Genomic DNA, 15,107 nt, shown 5'->3' on the forward strand with positions numbered 1-15,107 from the left:
TTTGGATGAGATCTTATATCCAGTTGCCCAGTTATTTCCTCTTTGTTTGTGCGCACAGGACACACACATTATGAAGCCCTTTACCCTCAATTGCTTAAAACTGTATACTGTAAGTCGCTTTGGATAAAAGCATCTGCTAAATGCCCAAGATGTCAGATGATGTATATTACATGGGTCACGTCACTTCGCCAACTTTAGGGCAGCTGTAGCCTAGTGGTTAAGGTGCTGGACTAGTAATCAGAGGGTTGCCGGTTCAAGCCTTACCTCTGCCAGGTTGCAACTGTTGGGCCCTTGAGCAAGGCCCTTAACCCTCAATTGCTTAGACTGTATACTGTCACGACTGTAAGTCACTTTGGATAAAAGCGTCTGCTAAATGCTGAAAATGTAAATGTAAATGCAGATTCGTCTCATATACGCACTTTGATGACGTTTTACTGCACTGCTCAAGCCAAGCGCTGAACAAAGCGGCTGTTCATTGTTAATTGAATAAATAAAATTACAAAAAAAGCTGAACATGTTGAGTTTAAGGGAAACATCGAGTTCAAGAGAACAAATTTTTCCACAGAGTGTGAGTTTAGGGGACATCGAGTTACAAGGTACTACTGTGATCGAGTTTCATTGTCTGTTCTTTTTTTTATAGCGTATGGTATAGAAACAGAATTGATTGCCATGCTCTTGTTGGTTGTGTTGTAGTTTCTCATTGTTTGCTGCTGTTCCTGCTGTTTTCAGGTCATCTAGCATTTCTTTTTATGGTTACTGCCAGCTTCTTTTTTTATTGTGTAGCTCACCTGTCAAATTGCCATTCCCGTAAACTTTGTACTTGCACATTGTCAAAGCCGAAAATATTTAAGCTGTTGAGTTTTTAATGGTTTAATAATTTGCTCCCTAAGAACTTAAGAAAGCTCCTTCACTTTAGTCATGACTGCTGGTTGTTGCGTAAATAAATTCCCAGCATATGGCAACAGCTTGTATAATCAGCCCAGGAGCAATTTGCATAAAAATGTTCTTATGTTTTTATTAGCAGCATAAATATCTAGAATGTGATTAATTTTAACATTTTCTGGTGCACAGACGCACTGAAAGAATGTTAAAGAGTGAAAGTGGATGAATGACTTTGATACATTAATTCTCATGTACATTCAGTTTCATTTATTCTACCAGTGTTTACCCTAAATGTTTCTGATCTTGTACATTTTTCATTTCAATGTTTAATTTAGTCTTTTATTTCGCTTAAGGCAAAAGAAGTAAAGCAATAAAGAACTTTATGTTTTTAGCTTAGAATGTATTATTGCCCAAGGGATTTGGTTTTGATCTGATTCATTCGATCTGCTTTTTCAGGGCTTGCTGTCTTGTGGTGCATGGGCCTGTTTTGACGAGTTCAACCGCATCGACCTGGAGGTGCTGTCAGTGGTTGCACAGCAAATTCTCACCATTCAGAGAGGTGCGTTTGCACTTAAAGAAAGCTTATCTATGGCTGCACTACGGTGGCCGAGAAGTGCAAAACAAATTAACGTTTTTGAAAACAAAATTACAAAAAAACAAAAACAAAATTACAAAAAAACAAAATTACAAAAAAACAAAAACAAATTTACTAAAAACAAAAACAAAATTACAAAAAACAAAAACAAAATTACAAAAAACAAAAAACAAATTTACAAAAAACAAAAACAAAATTACAAAAAACAAAAACAAAATTACAAAAAACAAAAAACAAATTTACAAAAAACTAAATTACAAAAAAACTAAATTACTAAAAACAAAAACAAAATTACAAAAAACTAATTTACAAAAAACAAAATTACAAAAAAAACAAAAACAAATGTACAAAAAACAAAAACAAAATTACAAAAAAAACAAAAACAAAATTACAAAAAACAAAAAAACTAAGACAAATTTACAACAAAACAAAAACAAATTTACAAGAGGGTTGCACCTATAAAAAAAATATAACGGGTCTTACACCGTCATGAGAACATTATCAAAATGTTTTATTTAGGGTGTTTAATTAAGCAATAGAACACGAGAGGGAGTGTGTTATGGCGAATAACACAATTCGCAATAACACACGACCTCGAGTGTTCTATTGCTTTTATACAACAGTTTTTACAAAATAAAGAAAGAAAATAAATCAAAGAAGCCCTGAATTTCATATTAAATATGCTTTAATATTGACAATACCTTCCGCCAAAAAGTAGTTCCACAATGAATATAAAGTTTAACACTACAAAGCAGACATCCCAAGTTGCAAAAACTCATTTCAGGGAGGTAAGAACAACAAGAAGAAAAAGGCAAGAACCTCCGAAGGGAAAAAAGGAAATAAAAAACCTCTCACACACACCAAAGGATTATGGATGATAACAGAACTCTTTGGAGCCGCTAACTGTTCGCGTCACAAACACATTTATGTTCCCTACATGGTGCACTAGATTGTGTTTCAGATCGCGGATTTATGTTCCCTACATAGTGCACTAGATTGTGTTTCAGATCACGGATTTATGTTCCCTACATGGTGCACTAGATTGTGTTTCAGATCGCGGATTTATGTTCCCTACATAGTGCACTAGATTGTATATCAGATAACGGATTTAAAACGAGATCGGGAATAAAGGTCTGTGTCGCCTGCGTGCGCGTTTGTGTGCATGAAGCTTGTCGTTAATGGCAACGCGTCAGCAGAGTAATACGGTTGTGGTGTGAAAAGGCCGTGCTGTTATCACGAATATCAGCACGGTTAGAACGCTTCTCAACCAATCAGATTGTAAGGTCGGAACTAACTGTTGTATAACGTATTATTTTCATTCTTTATAATAATAAGTCAGAACCATATTTTAGGCAAAACAACGCACTCTGCCCACTGCGCTACTCATACAGCGGTGTATTAAACAGGTTGTATTGCTGATATAACCGGCGCGCACACACCGCGTTACTAAGAATAAAAGTGAATATTACTTAATATAATAACCAAACGCTTTCTAATTCCCACTGTAGCAGCAGTTTCCTTCTGTTTCTTACATATCGCCCTGTCTCCCATTGATAAAAATACAGAACAAAGCATCCTGTATCAGTTCAATACGGAACACGGCGTTTAGTCTCCAAATAAAGAACGATTCTGTATTTTACGGGACGGTTGGCAACCCTAGATCAGCCGTTTGTAAATGTGTTTCGGCATTGGTAAAAGTGTTTCAGCTCTTGTAAATTTGTTTTTGTTGTAAATTTGTTTTTGTTTTTGTTGTAAATTTGTTTTAGTTTTTTTGTTATTTTGTTTTCTAAAATGTTCATTTGTTTTGCACTTCTCGGCCACCGTACTGCACTGCAGAACAGCTCAATCACACTTGTTTAAAAAAAGCAGTCAGTGCCAGTCAGGTAATAAATGACTCTTTTTAATCTGGATCCCAGTTCCATTATGGTTTATTCTTCTATTCCGTGTCCTTCTGGCAAGCCTGGATTGTTTGGCCAGATAATTTTTTTTGCATTTTTCCCCCCAGTTTTCCTCCCAATCTAGTCATATCCAATTACCCAATAGCATTACACTTCCTCTCTACTGATGTTGACCTCCCATCTGACTGAGGAGAGCCTTGACTAAGGGCGCATTCACATTAGAAGCGGCAAAACCGTGAGCCTTGGCGGGAACCTCCGCTTTGCTCAGCGCTTGGCTTGATTGGTTTAATGTACTTAAAGAACGACACAGGAACACTAAACCTCTCTTAATTATTACTGCTCATAAGTTCTCTCCACTAATGGAATTCCTTCACCATGGTTTTAATACAATAGGTCACATTAAGCTTTGTTCTTGTTAAGCTTTGTTCGTACAGCCTGAGTCACTTTTACCGCGTCATATCAAACACTTCATCTCATTGGAGGCGCTTTGAAAAGATCAGCGGCAAACTGGATCAACTTTGAGCGGCGTGGCAACCACAAACATCGCAAGCCTAACGCAGCAAAAGTGAGCGGTGCACACCGCTTAGCCAAGCGCAGCGGCAAGCTAGAAAGCACCATCGCACTCCATGGGAAACAATGGCACAGCCGGCGCAAAAGCTGTTCCCTTCTGCCACTTCTCATGTAAATGCGCCTTAACACACGCCTCCTCCGACACGTGTGCAGTAACTGACTGCATCTTTTCACCTGCACGAGGCAGGTTTATACGTGGATCAGCTTTGTGTTCTGAGAGAAACACCCTGATCACACATTATCCCCCGTCTCTGTGCAGGCGCCATCAGTCAGCCAGCAGAGGTTGTAATTGCACGAGTTATGAGGAGTCTCCTCCGGCATCCACGCTTGAACAACAGCCAATCGTTGTTCTTGTGGGCGCTCAGCCTGGTGGTAGCAGAGCTGAGATTCGAACTGATGAGTTGTCAGCTCTGGTGTGCTAGCGTGTTTTAGCGCTGCGGACAATTGCGGGGCATCACACACTCAGTCACACCTAGTTCTGGGTTTTTAAAAATATTTTTAACACTTACTTGCCTTTTATACATAGCACATACCCTATAGTGTATCACGGTACAAATGTACAGTTAGATATTGTAGATGTGTTAATCTCCCTGTAGTCATTTATCTGTGAACAGTTTCTAATCACAGGACACCGCTGTTGGTATTATGCTTATTGTTGGAAAACTTTATTTATCCAAGCTTTGACATAATGTGGTTAAAAAATACTCTTTAGCACTGTTGTTGACATTATAATATGTTAATAAAAGTAAGAGAAGACTCAAATGAAATAAGTACCCTAAATAACTGAACCTATGGCATGCAAAAAGTTTGGGTTATATGTTTAAAAGCCATTTTACAGGATGAACACTATCTATTTGGTTGCCGCGGGTTCAGAATTAACTTAACAGCACTCAATAATAATAATAATAATAATAATAATAATAATAATCATATCTGATGCAAGAGTTCTGACCTCAAACCTAAGAACTGCTGGTTTAAGTAACATGAAAAGCACATTTAACAACATAAAATACCATAAAAATCTGTGCACTTGATGATCTGAATCTCTTTAACAGCTATTCATTGTGCAGATAAATGCTAAGAAACCCAAGATTCACAGTGATTTGTCACTCTAGTTTTTTTAGTCTTTATGTCAGATCAGTCATTTTGCCACATTAGCATTTCCTCTAGATCCAGAACATTAGGAGTCAGAAATCTGTGTAATTGTGCAGGAATTGCAGCTCATGCTGAGATGCTGCTGTTTGAGGGAACAGAGCTGAGGCTCAATCCATCCTGTGCTGTCTTTATCACCATGAACCCTGGATACGCTGGGCGCTCCGAACTGCCTGATAACCTAAAGGTACATAACACACGGCTACGATCAAATACTATCATTTACCTTAATAAATTCCCTTATACCTGGTGATACATTTGCTGACAGAGCTACTGTACATAATGATGCATATGTCATTTATTTAAATTCCTGGAGCTTCAAGTGGATGAAAAACTTTCTTACCAAAGGTTTCAAAATGCTGCAAACTAAATATAGATTCAAAATATTTCAAAACATACTAAAATATAGATGCAATTTTCATCACAGCTGCTGATACACAACTTGCTTTGTTCTATAGGTTTTTCACATTAGTTTTTTTTTTTTACAAATTAAATCACATAATTATGCATGATAGAATAGTGACTGACCAAAGATTAAACAATTAGTACTACCTCAATAAAGTCATTGTCATTTTTAACACAAAAGTGTAGTAATTATTTATTCATTTAAACACTTTCCTCAGGCCCTGTTTCGCACCGTGGCAATGATGGTGCCTGATTACGCTCTGATTGCTGAGATTGTGCTCTACTCCTGCGGTTTTGTAACGGCTCGACCACTCTCAGTAAAGATTGTGGCTACGTATCGGCTCTGCTCTGAGCAGCTATCCTCTCAGAGCCACTATGACTACGGTATGAGGGCTGTCAAATCTGTCCTGACTGCTGCTGGCAATTTAAAGGTAAGTTCTACATTAAAAAGAAAGCTGCTTAAATCGTGATATCGTATATATATATATATATATATATATATATACAGTGTATCACAAAAGTGAGTACACCCCTCACATTTCTGCAAATATTTCATTATATCTTTTCATGGGACAACACTATAGACATGAAACTTGGATATAACTTAGAGTAGTCAGTGTACAGCTTGTATAGCAGTGTAGATTTACTGTCTTCTGAAAATAACTCAACACACAGCCATTAATGTCTAAATAGCTGGCAACATAAGTGAGTACACCCCACAGTGAACATGTCCAAATTGTGCCCAAATGTGTCGTTGTCCCTCCCTGGTGTCATGTGTCAAGGTCCCAGGTGTAAATGGGGAGCAGGGCTGTTAAATTTGGTGTTTTGGGTACAATTCTCTCATACTGGCCACTGGATATTCAACATGGCACCTCATGGCAAAGAACTCTCTGAGGATGTGAGAAATAGAATTGTTGCTCTCCACAAAGATGGCCTGGGCTATAAGAAGATTGCTAACACCCTGAAACTGAGCTACAGCATGGTGGCCAAGGTCATACAGCGGTTTTCCAGGACAGGTTCCACTCGGAACAGGCTTTGCCAGGGTCGACCAAAGAAGTTGAGTCCACGTGTTCGGCGTCATATCCAGAGGTTGGCTTTAAAAAATAGACACATGAGTGCTGCCAGCATTGCTGCAGAGGTTGAAGATGTGGGAGGTCAGCCTGTCAGTGCTCAGACCATACGCCGCACACTGCATCAACTCGGTCTGCATGGTCGTCATCCCAGAAGGAAGCTGACGCACAAGAAAGCCCGCAAACAGTTTGCTGAAGACAAGCAGTCCAAAAACATGGATTACTGGAATGCCCTGTGGTCTGACGAGACCAAGATAAACTTGTTTGGCTCAGATGGTGTCCAGCATGTGTGGCGGCGCCCTGGTGAGAAGTACCAAGACAACTGTATCTTGCCTACAGTCAAGCATGGTGGTGGTAGCATCATGGTCTTGGGCTGCATGAGTGTTGCTGGCACTGGGGAGCTGCAGTTCATTGAGGGAAACATGAATTCCAACATGTACTGTGACATTCTGAAACAGAGCATGATCCCCTCCCTTCGAAAACTGGGCCTCATGGCAGTTTTCCAACAGGATAACGACCCCAAACACAACCTCCAAGATGACAACTGCCTTGCTGAGGAAGCTGAAGGTAAAGGTGATGGACTAAACCCAATTGAGCACCTGTGGCGCATCCTGAAGTGGAAGGTGGAGGAGTTCAAGATGTCCAACATCCACCAGCTCCGTGATGTCATCATGGAGGAGTGGAAGAGGATTCCAGTAGCAACCTGTGCAGCTCTGGTGAATTCCATGCCCAGGAGGGTTAAGGCAGTGCTGGATAATAATGGTGGTCACACAAAATATTGACACTTTGGGCACAATTTGGACATGTTCACTGTGGGGTGTACTCACTTATGTTGCCAGCCATTTAGACATTAATGGCTGTGTGTTGAGTTATTTTCAGAAGACAGTAAATCTACACTGCTATACAAATTGTACACTGACTACTCTAACTTATATCCAAGTTTTATTTCTATAGTGTTGTCCCATGAAAAGATATAATAAAATATTTGCAGAAATGTGAGGGGTGTACTCACTTTTGTGATACACTGTATATATATATATATATATATATATATATATATATATATATATGTATATATATATATATATATATATATGTATATATATATATATATATATATATATATATACACCGATCAGCCATAACATTAAAACCACCTCCTTGTTTTTACACTCACTGTCCATTTTATCAGCTCCACTTACCATATAGAAGCACTTTGTAGAATGATCCACCACCTAAATAATACCTATACCTGCTCTGTGGTGGTCCAGAAACTGACAGTGCTACCTACCGAGCCACCGTGCCACCGTGCCACCCAGCATTAGTATTATTAGTGGTCAATATTTTCTTGTAGAATGATAATGGGTAGAGATAAAAACAGGTCTGTTTACATAACCTCCTAATCCACTTAACTTCTCTAATGTCTTAAATGGTCTTTTTTGTTATAAATACAAGTATATTATCCCTTAAATCTTAAATTATAGAATAGACATTCCTGTAAAAAAACAAAACAAAACAACAATACACAGCAGTACTGTACATAAAACACACACCAAATTTCAGTACAGTATGTGTGCTTTACTATACACCATAATACATTTCTTTCTTTTTTTTTTATAAAATGTATCTACCAGAAACAACAACTCTCATATTTCTTTATTTCCTTCTTTTTTTCAACAGTATTGTATTTTGTAGGTGTAATTGCATGAAAGAAAGAGTACTTTACTCAGCGATTTCCTTCTTCTCTCTCACTCACTGTCCCCTCTGTCTGATACACAGTGACAGCTACTGGCAGGAGTAATTATACAACAACAAATGTAATAGATTCATTTTCTCAGCACTACACTTCCTCTGCACCTTCTTTGAGGCCATTTTGATATTGAATTTTACAAAATATAAAGAAAACACAGTCCGCTGTCCGAATGTTTCGCAAATTTCGGTTCGTTATCCGAAATTTGTTCATACGTTAAGTTGAAAAGATCGTTTGTAACCCAAAGTGTTCGTATGGTGAACCATTCGTAACCCAAGGGTCCACTGTATATCTATCTCTCTGTCTATCTGTCTGTCTGTCTGTCTGTCTGTCTGTCTGTCTGTCTGTCTGTCTGTCTGTCTGTGGAGAGGAGAGCACACTCACACTCACACACATACACACACACATATACATGCACACACAATTTTCCTCTGGAATTTTACTAATATTTTACAGTAAATTGGGGTCTTTGCATAGTTAATAAGTTATTTGTAATATTATTATTAATATCGTTTACTCTCTGACCAAATTAAAAAATAAAATATCTGAGAATAATAAAAAAATTGGCCACGTACCAAAGAACTGCAGCTTTATTCGACCTGCCTATTTCAAATGAAGAAGACCAAACCAAACATGCAAGCTCTTACATTTTAGGACCTTTAAGGTCGTTGGCAAGAAAGCAGCTGAGGCAAATTTCTAGTTCCACACTCCACTCTATACCTGTCTGTCTTAATAAAGACCCATGCCAAACCTCACTAAGCCATTGTGTTAGGAAGATCAACCTGATACTTCTGCATTCTCCAGCTATCCCTCACCGGGTATTGTCCAGACAGCACTTAAACCATGAAAATGGGGCAAATCAGGAGTTCGGAAAACGTATCGACTTTAAAAACTTCCCCTCACTTTGCTGTTTTCTGAGGTTAGAGAAGTGCCCTTCTCTGCAGTCCTTGACAATAAATGCATCTGTGCCATTTCGCTGCCAATTTGTTTTGTGCACGGTCTCATTTGGGATGGCACCCTTTTGTTCTGTCACAAAATGACTCATGGGTTCTCAGCCTCTTGGGCTAAATTTGCAAATGGCAGTGATGCTATTGACTGAGGAGGAAACGTGTGTCACTATATGAATAAGGCTTTCACTAAAATACATCAGAAAGGGGTGCCAATGGGTACTTTTTACTGAGGCCAACCTCTGTCTTTCTGTATTTAAAATGTCACAGCTGAAGTTTCCTGAGGAAAATGAAGATATTCTGCTGCTGAGATCCATAATCGATGTAAACCTTCCAAAATTTTTGGCTCACGATCTGCCACTGTTTGAGGTAAATAAGCGCAAAATTCATTCTTCACCTATGCAATCACTGAACAGCATACAATCCATAATCTATTTAATGTCCATATTGAGCCCACTTGTGTATTTTTAATACTACAACACATCTGCCACCGCTTGAAAATAATAAGAAGCATTTCATTTCTCTAGGGTATCACTTCTGATCTGTTCCCCGGTGTGAAACTTCCAAAACCAGACTACCGAGTCCTGCTCGAGGCCATCAAAGAGAACTGTAAAAAAATGAACCTGCAAATGACTGACTTCTTCACTGATAAGATCCTGCAGATTTTTGAAATGATGATCGTGCGTCACGGCTTCATGCTGGTTGGAGAGCCGTTCGGAGGCAAGACGAGTGCGTATCGAGTGCTCGCCGCTGCCTTAAATGATATCTGTGACAAGGTAATGTTTTTTTTCTAATTTTAAATCTGAATCTGCACTTCCCAACTGCTAAATCAGTTGTTTTAAATTTTAAATGTGTAACCCACGTCAAAAGACAAAATGCAGATTTCAAACAGCCTAGGACATGAATATAAAACAGCGCCGGTCTCTTGAAGTTAGTCTACTTTTAAGTCAAACTTAAAAAGCATGACGTGTAAGAAGCAGTAAATGATAAGCCAAAGTTTTCAAGGTGGCAGCAATAGAAGCTTTTATAATTATATTATTCGCCTTGTTAAAAGTGTACAAAGAATGTCTGGAGAGCTTTTCCTTCTTTTAACTGTCAACATTTTTTGTTGCAAAGCCCATCTTTGATTGTTTTTAATGTAATAAATTATAACATACCCAAACCCTAAAATACAACCCTTAATACAAGGCAAAATGCTTCATGCCTTAATATAGGATCTTCTTATTATAGCCAGTTTTGGTAGACCTTAGGGATTGCTTATTTTTTTAGTTACTACATTTACATTCGCAGCATGGGGCGATGCTTTCATCCAAAACAACATACAATCATGAATTGATACAAGCCAGGACAATGAGTTTGATAGACCTTGTTCACAGATCAATCAGGTTCAGTCTTAGGTGTGCTTAACACTGAAGTTTATGTTTAAATCCGGCATTTATTTAAATAGAAAATATTGTGACATCTATTCAATTTTTTTAATTCATGTGTTTCAGCCACAGTAACTGCTAATAGTTATATAAATTAAATTATATGCTTATAACTTTGGTGCAACAGTTAATTTTTTTTCCAACAGGATCTGTGGTTCAAGCTGTATTATGATAAATAAATATATTACATACACTGTATATACTGTAAATTCACTCACTCACTGTCTTAACCGCTTATCCAATATGGGTCACTTGGGGGTGCGGGAGCCTATCCCAGCTTTTCAATGGGCGCAAGGCACACAGTAAAACCCTGGATGGGGCACCAGTCCATCGCAGGGCAGACACACATACACACACACACACACCAATTCTCTTATAGGGCAATTCAGTGTCTCCAAATAACCTGACTGCATGTTTTTGGACTGAGGGAGGAAATCGTAGCTCCCGGAGGAAACCCAAGCAGACGCAGAGAGAACATGCAAACTCCACACAGAAAGGACCCGGACCGCCCCACCTTGGGATCGAACCCAGGACCTTGTTGCTGTGAGGCGACAGTGCTAACCACCGAGCCACCGTGCTGTAAATAAATACTTATTTTAAATAATTCTTATTATTGTAAATACATTATTATTATTTATGAAATAAAATAATACTAATAAAGCATTTAGTGGCTTGGTTCGTAGCAAGAAGGTCCTGGGTTCGATCCCCAGGCGAGGCGGTCCTGGTCCTTTCTTGCGGAGTTTGCCCGTGTCTGCGTGGGTTTCCTCCGGGAGCTCCGGTTTCCTCCCACAGTCCAAAAACATGCAGTCAGGTTAATTGGAGACACTGAATTGCCCTATAGGTGAATGGGTGTGTGTGTATGTGTGTCTGCCCTGCGATGGACTGGCGCCCCGCGTCCATTGGACTGTGTGCCTTGCGTCCATTGAAAAGCTGGGCTAGGCTCCAGCAACCCCCCGCGAGCCTGACTGGATAAGCGGTTAAGACAGTGAGTGAGAGTAATAAATCATTTAGTGGCTTGGTGGGTAGCACACAGCAAGGTCCTGGGTTCGAGTCGCAGGTGGATCGGTCTGGGTCCTTTCTGTGTAGAGTTTGCATGTTCTCCCTGTTTCTGTGTGGTTTTTCTTCCAGGAGCTGGTTTTCTCCCACAGTCCAAAGACAGTCTGTGCAGTCAGGTTAATTGGTAATACTAAAATACCTTAGGTGTGTGTGTGTGTGTGTGTATGTCTGCCCAGCAATGGACTGGTGCCCTGTCCAGGTTGTATCTGTGTGCCTTATGCCTATTGAGAGCTGGGATAGGCTCCAGCACCCCCTCGACTCTAATTAGGATTAGTAGCTTAGTGAGTGAGTGGAAATCTATGGCCTTCAAAATTGTACTGGCACACAGGTCCATGTACCTCATTAGCAGAGGTGGAAAGTAACGAGTTACATTTACTGGCGTTACTGTAACTGAGTAGTTTTTTTGTGTACTTGTACTTTTTAAAGTAGATTTTACAGCCTGTAATTTTACTTTTACTTAAGTATGTTTTGTATTAAGAATTGTAATCAGCTACATTTTAAATAACATCCGTTACTGAGTAAAAAAACGCAAAAAAAACCTTGGAAACTGCTGCAGTGAATTCTGCGATGGGGAGTCGGATCTTTTGGCTCGGTTCCTTTTAAAGAGCCGTATATATAAAAAACGACTCCCAGAAGCGTGACTCGGTTTCTTTGTTTCATTTTAAAGGGCCGTTCAATAAAATCGAATCATTCTACGACATATGTGGTTATACAGTTTGAAAAAGTTTTATGGGACTAAAATTACACATCCCTAAATGTTTTAAATGTTTTATCAACATGTTTTTTTTTCTATTATATTGTAATTAAAAACAACTATTGTGAGATTTATATCCAATTGTCCTGTTTGCATTACACAGAAGAGACACGCCCTACTGCTAAAAAAGTAACTAAGTAACGTTTACTTTTTACTTGAGTAGATTTTTAGACTAGTAACTTAACGTTTGTTTTTGGTCGTATTATTGTCATTGAAACAAAGAAAAAAAACAAATACTTTGTTATAAAGTTTTACAAACTAATCATAAAATCAATTATCAAACAAATGTAATAAAAGATCCTATTTTATTTATCGGAAAAACAGAACCAAAAGGAAAAACTGCCTATATGGTTTTCTAGCTGTCTAACAAAACCACTAATATTTGCTTATTCTGTTTCTCTTCATTTGATTATTAGAATTATATAATTCTAGCTTTCTCACTATCCGTTCCAATGTTTCAATACTGTCTGCTCCTAACACACCAGCTCACTCTGTTAAAAGCACGCTAATGGAGCAGACGTGTTATGAAAGATCTTAACCGATCAAGGTTGTGAAGAATTGCTAAGAATATTATGTTGAATGTGGTCTGGATTGAAAAGACTTCATATGAACATTTATTTCGCTTTTTCTAAATTTCTAAACTGTCCTTTTAAATGTGCACTTCACTGCTCTTTCTAAAAAGCGTCTTGGGCAGCAGAGTGGGAATTTAATGCTTGATGAAAAACTAGAACCAGGTGCACATCACGTCATTACAGCCTCTATCCATCTAAACTCCACTTTCAGCCATTTACCCATCCCTGCTAGTGTCATTCAGGCTCTCTTTCATTTTCTGTCTCATTTGGTTTGTGTCCTATACAGGGGTTTCTCTCATTTAATTCCAGAGAGCTGCTTCCCAGAGTGTTAGATTTTACCTAAACCCAGCACACTCAATTTTTCAGATAAAGATAAAGAGCTGATAAAGCTTATTGGGGTATCGCTTTGTCTTCTTATGGCCTCCAAAATCCACATCATCATTCTTTTACAATTTTGATACATCTGAACTGAATCTGACTATTTATTCATGTGTTTGTATGTGAATGATACACTATATGGCCAAAAATATTTGGACACCTGACCCTGAGCTTGTTGGACATCCTATTTTGAAAACAAATAGTATTAAAAAATTGACTGACCTCTATGTTTATTTAGGGACAGTGGTAGCCTAGTGGGTAGAGCTTTGAATTAATAGGCCAAAGCTTTATTTGGTTGGGAGTTTTTCAAAATCAAATACCCGAGTCGTGTTTTCAGCTGCTCTACACTTCTATTTGTTGGACATTTTGACTAAGCAATTGCAAACTGAATTGCTGTAGGATTGCTAGAACCTCCTCATGGTGCAAATTAACCAGTAAAGTGAGGCACTTAAATGCTATGTGAATGAAAAATGTAAAATCCCTAAACACACCTTAAATTTTGAATTTCACAGCAAATTGCATATTACATGGGAAAAGGCTCATTTCACGGCTGTGAATTAGGTTGGGCCATCCCATGTTGGACATCCTATTTTAAAAACATGTAGTATTAAAAAATAGACTAACCTCTATGTTTATTTAGGAACAGTGGTAGTGTAGTGGGTAGAGATTTGGCCTATCAATTCAAAGGTTAAGAGTTCGAATCCCAGCTCTGCCGTGCAGCCACTGTTGAGTCCTTGAGCAAAACCTTCAACCCTCTCGGCTCTGGGGGCGCCGTACAATGGCTGACCCTGCGCTCTGACCCCAGCTTCCAAACAAGTTGGGATATGCGAAGAAAGAATTTTGTTGTACTGTAGTGCAGCACGGTGGCTCAGTGGGTAGCACTGTCACCTCACAGCAGGAAGGTCCTGGGTTCGATCCCCAGGTGGTCCGGGTCCTTTCTGTGTGCGGAGTTTGCATGTTCTCCCCGTGTCTGTTTGGATTTCTTCCGAGAGCTCCGGTTTCCTCCCACAGTCCAAAAACATGCAGTCAGGTTACCTGGAGACACTGAATTGCCCTATAGGTGAATGGGTGTGTGTATGTGTGTCTGCCCTGCGATGGACTGGCGCCCATGTGTTTGTGCACAGGGGCACAATCAGGTTGGAACTGGAAATGGCCTTCCCTTAACTGTTGCTGCAAAGTTGGAATCATATAATTTTCTTTATATAATTAATTTATAGCACCTTTATTTTTAGCAGTTGCTGTGGCTGAAACACATGAACAAAATAATTGAAGAAATGTCTTGATACTTTTGTCCATATAACGTTTTTTTTTTTAAAGAAATTATACTTATTTAAATTTCTCCCCCAAGATGTCTAAGAAGATAAAAGATTATTTTTTTAAGTGCTAGATACTATGACAGAATTAAAATCCTTTTGTAAACACTGTTCTATTGTTTATTTGATATTTTTTTTTGTATTGGAAGCATTAAAACAAATTTTCATGTGCAAAATTCAGTGGCATTATAGAATATTGTACTTTATTTTAATTGTTTTAGACATGTTTATAGAAGATCTAGATACTTGTTATCCTCTAAGCAAGACAAAAGCATACAGATTATAGCTCCATGGTAAGAATAAGAATGAAAACTAAATCACTTAAATACCATACTGGA

The 15,107-nt window shown here is 38.6% G+C and overlaps 1 protein-coding gene across 1 annotated transcript in view; it reads left to right on the forward strand.

Annotated features, from left to right (window-relative positions):
• The window catches only part of dnah7 (dynein, axonemal, heavy chain 7), a 190,681-nt gene that overhangs the window by 57,541 nt on the left and 118,033 nt on the right, over positions 1-15,107 (forward strand). Inside the window, exons 26-30 of the mRNA XM_063005568.1 lie at positions 1,339-1,441; positions 5,157-5,284; positions 5,721-5,933; positions 9,540-9,638; positions 9,797-10,045. Of these exons, the coding sequence (XP_062861638.1) occupies positions 1,339-1,441; positions 5,157-5,284; positions 5,721-5,933; positions 9,540-9,638; positions 9,797-10,045 (792 nt within the window). The remainder of the gene's footprint in view (positions 1-1,338; positions 1,442-5,156; positions 5,285-5,720; positions 5,934-9,539; positions 9,639-9,796; positions 10,046-15,107) is intronic.

The sequence above is a fragment of the Trichomycterus rosablanca genome, chromosome 12, assembly GCF_030014385.1.
Source record: "Trichomycterus rosablanca isolate fTriRos1 chromosome 12, fTriRos1.hap1, whole genome shotgun sequence".
Lineage (NCBI taxonomy): Eukaryota > Metazoa > Chordata > Actinopteri > Siluriformes > Trichomycteridae > Trichomycterus > Trichomycterus rosablanca.